The sequence below is a fragment of the Sprattus sprattus genome (assembly GCF_963457725.1).
Source record: "Sprattus sprattus genome assembly, chromosome: 3".
In the NCBI taxonomy this organism is placed as follows: Eukaryota; Metazoa; Chordata; class Actinopteri; order Clupeiformes; family Clupeidae; genus Sprattus; species Sprattus sprattus.
Window position 1 is genome coordinate 45,776,279 of NC_137922.1, and position 14,232 is coordinate 45,790,510.

At 42.5% G+C, this 14,232-nt stretch overlaps 1 protein-coding gene across 1 annotated transcript; it reads left to right on the plus strand.

Annotated features, from left to right (window-relative positions):
- Positions 1–5,328: 5,328 nt before the first annotated feature.
- Positions 5,329–12,457, plus strand: LOC308362804 (uncharacterized protein; the record flags this gene model as incomplete). The annotated part of the gene is made up of 17 exons (XM_080835529.1): positions 5,329–5,423; positions 5,538–5,686; positions 5,943–6,173; positions 6,320–6,376; positions 6,606–6,678; positions 7,037–7,098; positions 7,416–7,510; positions 7,706–7,819; positions 7,993–8,046; positions 8,156–8,199; positions 10,409–10,559; positions 10,733–10,957; positions 11,076–11,160; positions 11,390–11,505; positions 11,601–11,768; positions 11,989–12,084; positions 12,341–12,457. 17 exons carry the CDS (start codon positions 5,329–5,331, stop codon positions 12,455–12,457), a joined length of 1,932 nt encoding a protein of 643 aa, XP_080691655.1.
- Positions 12,458–14,232: the final 1,775 nt, after the last annotated feature.

The window sequence follows — 14,232 nt, forward strand, 5'->3', positions numbered from 1 at the left end:
TTGTTTTACCACCCATGCCTACTTTGACTTATTATACCCTGTGATTGGCAAGCATCAGGGCACTCGTCAGTGGAACCGAGGCCCATTTGGTTGGAGAAGGTGAGAGAGAACCTGGAGGGTCGCTACCGTCTGGTGGGAGAGTTCATCTCAGACGTGCGGCTCATCTTCAAGAACTGTGCCATCTACAACAGAGTAAGTATGTGAGGTTAGGGTGCAAAATGTCTTTTTAAACTGTTAACTTTTTCACAATATTCTTCATGCATGCCTATCAAAGACATTTGCAGGTATAACGGATAAATGTAGTTATGTATTGAAAAATGTACTGTTTAGGCTTATTGACATAGTAGTATTTATCAGATTGAGTTGAAATTATTAGTAATGCTTTTTATTTGCTTTCATGAATGCATCAATATTCTTAATGTATCTTAACGTGTGTTTGTTTGTGTATGTGTGTTTGTGTGTTTTGTATAGAACAACTTGAAGTATAAAGAACTGGGGATGTGACTCAGTGAAGAGCTTGAGAAAGAGTTCCTCTGCACCTTCAACATAGAAGAGAGAAGTAGGGAAAACAGAATGAAGGGAATGATGAAGGAAAAGGAAAACACCAGAGTTCTCCACAGCACAAGCAATCTGCCCACCCTTCTACCTGCAAGGTGACAGAGAAAGTGGGGGGCTGGAAACAAACTTAGGGAGAGAGAGAAAGAGAGAGGGAGGGAGATACTGGGAGGGAGAGAGAGAGGGAGGGAGATACTGGGAGGGAATGTTGGATTTTAAGAAGTATGTGAAACAATAAATAAGGACATTTTGCTGGTCAGTATTTTACAGAATGAAATAGAACTCTTAATAGATCTGCATCTGACTGTAATGACTGTACAAATGTTACTGTTTACTTTACATGACTGCAGAATTCAGCCATTATGACATATGCATAACTAGTATAAAGAATTGAATAGTTATAGTAGCTTACATGTTAACCATGAGGATAAGGCCTTCACATACTACTGGTAAGTCTCATCATGTTTCTCTGATGTATGTATTTTGAAGGGCGCCTCTTCAGAGCAATAGTGCACAGAGAAGCTGTGAAGCCTGTACTGAAGTTCCTGATACCAGCCACTGGGTCCTGGTGGACCCTGATGTCTCCACAGAGAAGGGGGATTCAACCTGCAGCCTGAGCTCTCCTGCAGGGAGGTATGAGTGCTCAGAGTCTGGTCTGCGCTGGTCGTGTGCTGGGCAAGTCACCCTGCAGTACTGCTTCGCGGACTGGCATCTTTTGGCTGGAGAGCTGCCTAACATGCATTACAGACCAGCTGGTCCTTCGATGGACATCAAGCTCATCTCAGGAGAGCTGGAAGAGATCCACCTGCCACATTTCCTCTGTTTGGGAGGAAGTCAGTCCTGTCTGAAGGATGCTGTGAAGGTTCTGCACAAGCAGGACAGTGGAGTGTGTTTGGAGAAGTTTGAGCTGAGTCGCTTCCATGCCAGGCTGGTGAACCCCTCCTTTTCTCTTCTTGGACCTTTCTACTCTTTGATGTCGTTCATACTCCCTGGGACAGAGGAGAGGGAGCACATGAATATCCATGCTGATGTTCAGGTCTATCGGAGCAGCACCTCCCCCCTCAACTTCCGCTTGTACCTCCTGCCAGAGGATGCCCATCTCAGAAAGTTATTGACGGACGAAGAGGAATACTTCCGAGGCTTCAGACTTCCTAGGCCCCGACCTTTGAGACCTCTTCAGATGCATGAGTTCTATGGTTTTCATACAACTCCAGAATCCATCAGAATTTATCCACCAGAGCTAGACCTCAGAGTCAGCAATATAAGCCCTAACTTCGCAGAGGTGCGTATAGGTGAGGCTCGTGATTTTAAAATTAAGCTGCTCAGCTCTGCAGACCAACAGACAGTTTGGGAAGCAGACATCACGAGAAGTGAATGCTTTTGGACCAATCCCCACCAGAGTAGTGACAACATATCAGCTGCTGAGTAAATCTTGTTCAGGAGGTGAAGAACGTGATGCCGTTAGCAGATAAGCTGCTCTCAGAAGGCCACATCAGCGCTGACAATTATGCAGACATCCGCACAGAATGCAGTGACCAGGACAAGATGAGATGTGTGTTTAAGGTCCTGGAGTCATGTGGGGATAGAGGGAAGCGCGTGTTCATCACAAACCTTCAAGATCAACACTCTGACCTGCTGGAGGAGTTGGGCATGCCTCCTGGATGGGAATATGAAAACCCCATTTAGCTATTTTCATTTGTAATTCTGTAACTTTGTCTGTACTCATGCTCACAAGGCCAGTAAATCAAACGGTTGCAACGTAGAAAGCAGCTGTTGTCTAGCAATCTAACTACTGACCAAGCATGCAAAAACCATACAAACACCAACAACAGCACAGTTGTCACTGATAAAAGGTTTGCTTGCATGCTAACTCATGTCTTTGGTGATATTGTTGGCAATTTTTAGCTGTGAAAGCTCTTTTTTTACATATACATTTTCACAGGGTGGTCCAAAGCCTGGCCTTGCAAACAACACCACCAAAGTTAGAATTGAAAAAATAGTGGAAGTGTTTCCAAAGTCATTCTATGAAATCTTTTTTTATATTTTTGTTGGCTTACATTTTCTGACACAGAGAACTAAATTACATAGCGAGTTTTCCTATACCCTTGTTTCATAAATATTTCCAACCCTTTCCCTAACCTGGTTCATCCTCTCCCACCTCTTGCGCTGGATAGCCTGTGGAATGCGATAGCTGGGTGTTTTTCTTCATCAAAGAATCAAATCAGATGTCTGCACTGCACAGTTGATCTGGACAGAAAGGGGGGGTATTGAAAGAGCAAAAGGAAGGTGGAAGTTACACCCATGTCTGAAGTCCCTTATGTTGTCATAGAGGCCATGCTCTATGGTACTTTACTTAAAGCAGCACTAAGAAGTTTTGGTCGAAAACTAACAATCTAACTGCTGAAAAGGCTTGCAGAAACCATACAAACACCAACAACAGCACAGTTGCCACTGATTAAAAGCTTGCTTGCCTTTGATGTCTTTGCCAATTTGCCAATGCTATGAAAGCTTTTTTTCCCACTCTTGCGGTGTGGTCCAATCCGGAACGAATTAGTTTAAAGCCTAGACGGCTAGTTGGAACGACAGTTATGTTTATCTGTCCTTCACATCATCAAATGACCATATACCATGAAAATGAATTAGAGGATGATACCAGTACCAGTTGCTTACAACACCTTGTCTCAGAAAACGTAAAATTGTTGCCTATTGTAAAATTAAGAATAACTAATGATGGCTCTTGCCATTCAGTAAGTGATGAAAAACTATGACTCAGCCTGGTACAACCAAATAGAAAAAGTATACTTAACATTTTTATGCTGTTAAGTTGCATTATGTGTTTGGTGCAAATGCAAATTGTGTTTTCTTTTTTTCAAAATACTGTTATTGATACATTTTATGGCTACATTTGGTGATTAGGATTCATGATAGGGGAAGATATTAGGTGAGTTTATTTGTTTGGATTTGCAATAAATATAGCAAGAAATCTGGAAGTGGAGTCAAAATATAAAATGTTAAGAGTATGCCTAATTGAAACACCAAAAGTGTCATACTCCAAGATCTAGGAAGACGTCTACAATCTGTTTATATATTTGATTATTATGATTCTAAAGATTAGTGTCTTTCATTAAAATATATTTGTTAAATCCTGAAATGCATATGTAATCATCTTTTCTTATCATAATTAAAATGTTGAAGATTGTTATTACTGTGATAGATGTTTTTCATTATAATGGGCTATATTTATTTTGTTATGACATTATGAAACTAATTATGTTATAGTTTTGCGTTCACTGTTTATGTTGTTACAACCGGCTCGTAAGATCGTAACATAAAAAGGAGGCAGACAGCGAGCTCAATAGTTATGTTAATAAGTTTATTGAGTCATGAGGTAGATTTTATCAAAAAAACCGTCTAGGGGGTTCAGAGATGAATGGATGGAACGAGTATGTTCGTGAGTAGGAGTGTTTACAAAAAGTAAATAGGAGAGGAGCGGAAGATGAAGGGCCGCTCAGAAAACCTTAGGCTACGGTGTTCTTATATCCACACTGGCGCCAGGTTTAGTTAATCACCGCTAATCGGTTTCCCGCTGCAGGCCCACAACCTGTCTATGTGTATGCATTTACATTTAGTAATTTAGCAGAAGCTTTTGTCCAAAGCGACGCACAAAGGAGATAACAGTCAAGCTACGAGCAATATAACCTCGTGTAACAATACATGTAGACCTATGCATTTACATTTAGTCATTTAGCAGAAGTTTTGTCCAAAGCGACGCACAAGGGAGAGAACAGTCAAGCTACGAGCAATATAACCTCCTCGTGTAACAATACATGTACATGTATCATACGTATGGTCTGTTGGCTATTGGACTGCAGGGCAGCGGGGTGTGCACAGGGGGTCGTAACAATGTTTATTTAGCTGTTATGGTCAACTGAAATAGTTGAAGACTGGCTCACAAGGTGTCCCCATAACGGCTGTGCATAATTACATCACAACTTTCCTACACGTGAACGACTTAAGCAACATTACCATATATGTTTTGTTAATTACTTTGGATGAAATTGTCTGCTAAATAGCTAATTTAAGCTTTTAACTAATATGACGTTGATTGGATGAATTCTGTGATTACCACTGCAACATGACTGCAGATACGTCATAATAGATACTACGCTGAGAACGTAACAATATTTGAATAAGAACCACGAACATTCTAAAGCATGATCAGAATTGCTTTTGCATCGAACTGCGAAGGTAAGCAACAAATGAGTTCCCCTAAAATACAATTTATTTGATTTTTAACGGATAATTTAAAGCTAAAATCACAAAGATGTTGAAGGATTTTTTGTTAATACCTTAACCTACCTTATGAAACGGTTTAAATTGCTAATTTAATTTATAAATAGTTTTAACTGCTCCATAATAGCTTTCAGTTTGATATGCCTTATGGTGGCTATTAACTCAACATCTTAAATCCATTATAAACGACCTGTATTTTTGTATATATCTGGGAAGTTTGATTTGCTCTATGTCTAGGTTATAGGACCCTACTACTGTACATTATCTCTGCAACAGCAGGCTTTCACTTTACCTTTATTATAGATGAGAGATGTGACCAGACCCAGTGTCATTTGGGAACGTTGATATGTTATCTTAATATATAACCTTAATAACTTAAACCTTCATAACCTGAGTGTTCAGTCAGTCAAGGCCTCAGTCCTTACTGTTGCTCTGGAGCTTCAGTAACGTAACCACGTGTGTGTGTCTTTCTCTCCAGCCATGTCCCGGCGAAGTATGAGATTACTGACGAGCGATTATTATCGCACTGATGGTGAAAGCTCTCACCAGGTGTCTTACAAAGAGTGCCCTGTCAGGTGTGTGTACATGTGTGTATGTGTAATCACAGTGTATCTGTGTGTGCTTGTTAATGTGTATGCCTGTATGATGTCGGCTAACCATCTTCTTTCATCTAACAAACACACACACAGGGTGTTTAAAAGGAGGACCGTCTCTCAGAGTCAGACTCTGTCCCGTAACGGGTCACAGGTGTCCACCTCCTCCCTCTCCCGTACCGCATCTCACACGGCAGCACCCTGCCTCTCCTTCAGCTCTCTGACCACTGATGCGTCTTTGAGAGGTGAGACACACACACACACACACTCACACACACACACACACACACACACACACACACACACACACACACACACACACACACACACACACACACACACACACACACACACACACACACACACACACACACACACACACACACACAATTATCCAGAGAGAGCTGCTCTCTGCTGCTATTCAACCCTCCCTCCACCTACACTATGTATCTATCCTACCCTATCCACTAACAGTAAGTATCTATTTTGCCCCGCCTCCAGGTGTTGCTTCTGCCCTGAAGGCAGCCACTCAGAGCCAGAGCTGCCATGTTGGCTCCGCCTCCTTCTTCAGTGTGCCCTCTGTGTCTCGCTCCTCCACCTACGGCAGCTCTGGGCGCCCCCTGCTGGACCAGTCGTGCACCACCTCTGGATACTCCTCAGAGGAGTGCGAGGGCGGCCTGGCCCCCACCTGGAGGAAGAGGAGCATGCTTCTGAGCAGGAGCCAGCGCACCAGTGAGTGTGTGTGTGTGTGTTTTGTGTGTGTGTGTGTGTGTGTGTGTGTGTGTGTGTGTGTGTGTGTGTGTGTGTGTGTTGTGAGTGTGTGTCTGTGTGTGAGTGCAATCATATATCTAAGCATTAATCCACTCATTCAATTTCAGGTTCCTCTAGGATGTTCTCTGGTGATGCCGAGTCTGTGGAGACAAGCCTCACACAAGGTAGCTTATCTCAAATATACAAAACTTCACTATAACAACATAAAGCATGACGACAGTCACCATAACAACACTATCTACAACACTCACCATAGTATCTTATCTCTATACCATCACCATCTGTCCACCATAACAACCCGCAGCATGACAACAACACTGCCCATCCTCTAACTGTGTTCTCCCTCCTTGTGTGTGTGTGTGCGTGTGTGTGTATGTGTGTGTGTTGTCTCAGTGCTGTTAGCTGGTCTCTTCCTGCTCTGCTGCAGCCTCTTTGGCCTCCTCAGGGACGCGCTGCTTCTCAGCAGGTACGGCTCTTAATCACACACTCAAAAACAAGTCCATGTTTATACGATACACTGTTTAATCTGCTGTGCATGTATGAATGTGTCTACTCCACACTGTTCAATCTGCTGTGCATGTATTAATGTTTATACGCCACACTGTTTAATCTGATGTGCATGTATGAATGTTTATACGCCACACTGTTTAATGTGCTGTGCATATATGATTGTTTATAAGACACGCTGTTTATTCTGAATGTTCATAGGACATGCTGTCTGCTAAGTCTGGTATGGGAGTCGTGTGAGACTTGCCCTTTAAACTGCTGGATGAATGCATGTTGTGAATCTAAAAGACTTTCTTCCTTTGTCCATTCTGTTCTAGTCGTACCCAGCACTTGAGGAAGCCTGCACTGACTGTTTTGACTTTGACTCTGTTTGTAACTGGTGAGTCCCTGGTTATGCAGAGAGCATCTATAGTTTTATCAGCAGATTCTGTCTCAGTCTGAAGAGATATACTATATATAAACCTGCCAAATTCATCTTGGGGACCAGTCTATACCGATACAATATATTCCCTATATAGCTATATATCTATATATATATAACTATATATAGTTGTTGGTTAACATGCATGTGTGTGTATGTGTGTGTGTGTGTGTGTGTGTGTGTGTGTGTGTGTGTGTGTGTGTGTGTGTGTGTGTGTGTGTGTGTGTGTGTGTGTGTGTGTGTGTGTATGCCTGTATGTGTGTGTGTGTGTGCAGGTTTCTGGTATTGGTACCCTGCTCTCACCTCTCTCCTGATGGTTGCTAATCCTGCCTGGCCTGGATACAGCACATCTACCCTTAGCATGAACACGGTAGGTCTGTCAGCAGAAACAACCACAGCTGACCGGACCACATGTGGCCCTGATCTGATCAACCACTGCAGATAACAGCTGAATGGACCACATGTGGTCCTGATGCGGGCCAGATCTGAGCCATAGTCGGCCAAAGTCTGCTGGTACTGTTGTGAGGAGAGGAGGTAAACACTGCTGATTGTGTTTCTGCTGCAGGACCCAAGGATTGTGACGGATTTCAACGTCTTCCGTAAGGAAGTCCTGGACCGCATCAACCAAGGAGAGGCCCAATGGAAGGTAAGCTGGACTAAAGAGATGGATGGTGTAAAGGTGTGTGTGTGTGTGTGTGTGTGTGTGTGTGTGTGTGTGTGTGTGTGTGTGTGTAAGAGATAGAGAGAGTGGGTCTCTAAATTGTCAAGTTAAAGTAGGAATAAAATGGATAGGTGTCTGATCCAAACCCACACAAAAGCGCTACATTGTGCCCCATTCTCTTCCTCATTTAGCGAGAGATCGGCCTTCTGAAGGAGGATGGAGAGAGACACAGGCATATGTCTGAGGTAAGCCATTCTGCCAAACATCACAACAAACTCTCAGTTTGGAATGGAAATGGAGTAATGTAAAGAGTTAAGGATTATCAATGAACGATTCTCTCCTTTGTCTTTTCAGATCATGAAAGCGGAAATTTCTAACTTCAAGGATGTGGCTAAAAAGTGAGTTTGTCAACACAATTTCTCATCTGTGTGTGTGTGCTGTATGTGTGTGAAACTGTGTGATGAATGTCAGCTTGTGTAATAGGTGAACTGTTACATGCCTGTCTAGGGCTTTAGGATGTAACAAACATTTTAAAACACGGGCAGACAAAGGAGTAAAAATAACCGTGAATTTATTAGACAAATAATAAAATAAATTACTAAGGCTCAAAATTAACACCACAAACAAAAACCCAAGGTCTTGAGAGCAGGCCTCAACAGCCTGACGATCTCTCCCTGTCTCTCACTCCGGTGAGTAGCGAACATTATGGTAGAGGCGCGGGCAATGCCAGAGGCTGGGCCTAACAGCAACGAATGGTGGCAGACAACAGAAAATCGCGATCCCCAAAGCAAGCTCCCGTGTGATGAAATCCGGCCGCTTTTAAAGGGCCAGGACTTCTCTAACCCAATGTGATTAGAGCCCCAATTAGCAGCGCACCAACCTGTTTGCAAGACACAGAAGACAAAACAGAACACACAGGCAAAAATAGACAGACAGACCCACAGGGTCGTAACATGAACATTATGATCATGTTTGATTTATATATACTAGTGCAGTGCCCGTAGGAATCATGCATTCTGTAGTGTTAGCAGACGTAGGTGTAGCTGTTGGGTAGTGTAATAGCAAGACATATTTGCACTCCACATAGGTACAGGTTACACTGAAGTATTATTGTGATGCATGTTTCCTTTTAATTAAGAAATGTTTTAATGTTAGCCTTTTTGGAGATATACCAACAAATAAAGTTTGAGATTAGGTAGTGGATGCAGTTGAATATAGATGTCAACGTTGCTGTCTAAACTATAAACTAAATGTCATAAAGAAAGAAATTATTTAAAATGAAGTTATGGTTGAAATAGGATCACTTCTTTATTGTAAGGGTAAGTGTAGGATAAGAATGGTCTTGCAGTTGGACTCAAATGAAGGTTAATTTTATTGAATGTATGTAGCCTCCCCATGCAAAGGAGATGTTTCCTGCCGCTCCGGGCTGCCAGCAACAGGCACATCTAAATCACAACAAATTCACGACAACTTTTCCAAACCAAAGCATTGCACAATTCAACGAAACATAGCCTATATTAATTACCAGGTAAAACCATCTTCTCTTCGTAAGAAGCCAATCTCTCCTCCATTTCGCATATGCGGCTTTTCTTCTGTGTCAGGTCGCTTAATAAAAACGCTGTTTTAGCTGTCAATTGTCGAATTTTTATGTCTGCCATTTTCAAACGCTCCTCAAAAGAATTAATTATATTTAAACAAACTCCCGCTTTATCGACAACTTCGGCTGCAATGTCCTTCCTGGCCACATTGTTGTCGTGACACCTATACTGCAAACAAATGATAGTCTATCTATAAATCCAGGAAACCTGACGGTAGCCTAGTTACGTTAGTTATGAGATAAAAACATTAAGATCATTGAGCGTGCATAAAATCACACGCCACATAGAATCCATCACAAGATTCACACTATAATAGAACACGTTTAATTACCCTGTGAATCTTCAAACTCTCTTACAAATACACGTTAAAATCATACACATAATTAAATTCTCAATACACGATAGATTCCTTACACTCAGTAGTTGAAAACGCTCCCTGAGACAATCATTGTCATGACCCTGGACCTTGTGCATTTTAGATGGAGAAGCCATTGTTACTAATGTAGCCTACTGTTCAGGTTCATTTTCTATCAGCAAAAGTCTGTATCTGTTCACCAAGAAGAATTTGAATGCTCCTTATCGTATCCAACGCTATTCTGAACTTTGAGTGAAGGCAGGATCCAATTGTATAGGTTCTGAGCGTGACGTAGCTTGTTTGATCGTGACGTCATTTCGGTGCACAGTGGGACTTGCTACGGGAAACGATAACCCATTAGTGCCTACGGGAAACGGTAAAATACAAAAATCTCGCGAACTATGAATTCAAAAATCTTCAAAATCAAGGATGCACAGGTTCATGACATGCCTAAGCTACATGCGAAATCTCATAACTAACATAACTATCGTCAGGGAGATACGCCGGTCAAGGACAGACACACAGAGATTTCTGGATTTATAGATAGATGACTTGAAGCATTTCCTTTCTAGCTGTGTGCGTCAGTGTCTTCCATTTTGAATCATCTGAAATACTGCTTGTCTATGCCCTGACCTCATGACCTTGTCTCCTTAGTAATGACTTTGACCGGCAGACTTGGGTGACTGAAAAGGTCACTGGTGCAGCCAAACAGGTAGCTAAACTCAAGGACAGTGTGTCACACCTCAGAACTGCCCATCACAACCTCGAACAACGTGTGGATGCACAAGAAAGCACCAATGCTCAGGTATTCATTACTCACTCACTCACAGAAAGAAATACACTCACACTGACACACACACACACACACACACACACACACACACACATAGTTTAAGATGTCTTTAATTGCAATATGGTTAAAGGAAACATCAGTCATAACAATCATATAATAACTCCTCCCCTTCCCGTTCTAATTAGCTGAAAAAGGAGCTCACTGATTGGCTGAAGCGAGAGCTCCGAGCAGGTCTTGGACAGGATGCAGGAAGCGCTGTGATGCGTCCTGAACTGCAGGGGGCGCTGGAGGCTCTGGAGAAAAAGCTGCTCCAGCGTCTGACTGAAGAGATGCATAAAGATCGTGGCAACATGTGGAGGACTGTGGGAGAGAGCCTGCAGAATGAAGGACTAGGCGCCATAACGATCAAGGTGAGCAGCCATTTTTGGAAGGTCATCTGAGAAATGAAAGGTTATTAACTAAAACAGTAACAGCTCACAGATATATTAATGTGGGTTATTTATTATGTGTGTGTTGGTGTGTCAATAGCATGTCCATGAGATTGTTCAGAGGGCATTGAGTCTTTATAGAGCAGATGGAACTGGCATGGCTGACTACGCTCTGGAGTCTTTGGGTGAGGATCCCCATACTGTGTGTGTGTGTGTGTGTGGGGGGGGGGGGGGGGGGGGGGGGGGGATAACATTCCTATGCCTTAACATATGTTTATATTTCTGTGTCTGAATAAATATTATCACGTCTGTATCCATTTGTGTTTCCATGTGTTTTAACATGTCTCTCTCCCTCTGTGTGTGTGTGTGTGTGTGTGTGTGTGTGTGTGTGTGTGTGTGAGTATGTCTGTGTAGGTGCAACTGTGATTGGTTCACAGAGTTCTGAAACATACCGCACCAGGTCTCCTTGTTTCAGCCTGTTTGGGGTGCCACTGTGGTATGCTTCAGAGAGTCCAAGCACTGTTATACAGGTAACACACCTATTTATGAACACACACACACACACAAACACTTATGTGCACACACACACAGTTAGCTTACTCTGGCATGTGTGTGTGTGTGTCAGCCTGAGATGCACCCTGGGAAGTGCTGGGCGTTTAAGGGCAGTCAGGGTTTCCTCAGCATCGCCTTGTCCCTCCCTGTGCGCGTCACACACGTCACCTTGGAGCACATCCCCAAGAGCCTCTCCCCTACCGGACGCATTGACAGCGCCCCCCGAGAGTTCGCAGTTTATGTGAGTTTTCAGACACTACGGCAACAGATTGGTTAAAGACATGGATGGATGCCCTTAAACAACATGATAAAAAGCATTGTATGACTTTCTGAAGAGTGATTTGTGCATTGAGTAAAGCTTGTGTGTGTGTGTGTGTGTGTGTGTGTGTGTGTGTGTGTGTGTGTGTGTGTGTGTGTGTGTGTGTGTGTGTGTGTGTGTTTGCACCCATCTCCTCCTCCAGGGCCTGAGTGGCTTTGATGAAAAGGAGGAAGGGAAGTTCCTGGGTAAATTCATATATAACTCTGATGGCGAGCCCATCCAGACCTTTGAGCTGCCGGTGAGACAACATCATAAGCCTTTAAACTTTGTTCATCTTTATGCCTTAAAACAACCCTCTTCTTCAACAAAACGCTTTACCCTTTACCTTCCCTCCTTCTCCCACCCCTTCACCAACAAAACTCATTCCACTCTCTTTCAACTCTTTACCCTAATCCATATTTTTTGCCTCACCTCTCTCTCTCACTCTCTCCCACCCTCTCCCTTTCACCCTCTCTCTCTCTGTCTTTCTCTATTTCTCTCTCCTCCTCTTTTAGGACTCTGTGAAGGATGTGTATGGTGCGGTGCAGTTGAGGGTTCTCAGTAACTGGGGTAACCCTGAGTACTCCTGTGTCTACAGATTCAGGGTTCACAGCCTGCCACTGCACTACTGAGAGAGCCACACACCCCACAACCTCACCAAAGCCTTTATTTTTATTGCCCAATTACTTTATTTCCCTAGATAATAAATATATCTGCTTTCAAGCTAAAACTAGTATGTTTCAAGTGTTTATTTTGCTTCTGGTGCTGTTATCGTAGTCACAGCAGTCCTGTTTTGGGTATGTAAAAACAGACACTGGAGAGGAATGAGGAAAATGCTTTTATTTTGCTTACAATGCTTAACTTTTTTTATGACTACGAAACAGTTTGAATGTGGTTGATTTGTTGTATCCAGTATTTATTAATCATGTCAATCTGCAAATGGATCATTTTTATGTGGACTGTTTCCATTAATAGATGGATAATACTATAGTTAATATTTTGATAATGCCAACAAATCTATCACTAAGGTTTTACTTCACCATTATCATGTCTTATCAATAGATACTATTTTGCATTCAGTCACCTGATCGGATCAAAAAATAACAACCAAGTGTGTTTTGTTAAAGAGCTGTGTGTCTAAACGGGCACTGCTGTTTCACAGGGTCTTCCATCACACTGTGACAGACCTTTATAAAACATCTAAATGTTTGCAAACCCTCGTCTTTGTGATTCTGGTCCCTTATCCCTTGTCCCTATTTAAAATTCATGAAACTATGCATTAATGTTAATTATTATACGGCTCTTCAGAATGTTCCAAAAAGTACCGTTGATTTGAATGGGCCATCCCTACGTCATACCCATACATTAATTCCTGCTAACAGACCTCTGCGAAAGATAATCACCGCTGTCATTGGCAACGGGTTTTGTACTTCTAATTCACATCTTTCATATCATTCCGCCAGAAGTTCAGTCATTTTAACGCAACAGTAGAGAGTAATTTGAAGTCAGCAAGTAATGGGTTGCTATGCAACACCTGAAACTTCAAAGTTCTATTTGCTTGAAGAACTATTTATTTCTAAACGGGACACATGAAACGGCACCTAAATCATTAAAAAGAGGTATGTTGGAGGAATGTCTTCTATCGTTTTTGGCAAGTACCCGTATAATAAGCGGGATAATGTATTGTCCGTCGGTCATTCTCCAAAAATAATTCCCTTCAGGGACGAAACAACACCCTCCGCTGCGCGTCAGGGTGTTGTTCGCCCCGTCGGAAATTATTTTTGTAGAATGACCTCCGGACAATACATTATCCCTTACGTGGTATCTTTAGTTAATGCTGTGACTGGTTGGATGTTATTTCATTGTCCTGATCCCCGTCTTTTAATGCATGTGTTTAGCAAGCATCAGCATGCAGGAGAATTGGATCAGCTCTCGTCATGGCTGCCACTTAGACACTTCTGGGTCACGTCACTCAGTGAGGAACATTTCTAAGCAAAGAGGACCTTCACAATGGGGCCAAGATATTTAAAGCTATGTTTGCTAAACACATGCACCAGTTTAGTTATTTAGGTGCATAGATGCATAGATGTATGTGGCCATCATAAACCTAGAGTACATTAGGACCAGGACACGATGCAGCTCTCCACAACCTCTTGCACCGTTCTCCACCTGGATGGGCCATCGTCCATTGAAGTCCATCTCTCTGAATGTTTACCTGTAACACGAGATCCATATGCCTCTGGCTGTCCATATGTAGCTGTTGAAGAAACATCTCTAAATCCTTCTTTCAACTCTCAAACTTCCCATTTGCCCGCGAGTTAAAGAGCTCAGAAACTCTAATGAATCCTAGTGGAATGCAATCCTAGCTTCTTTTTTCATTTGAGGAGCTCCGTCCTCTTTAACGTAG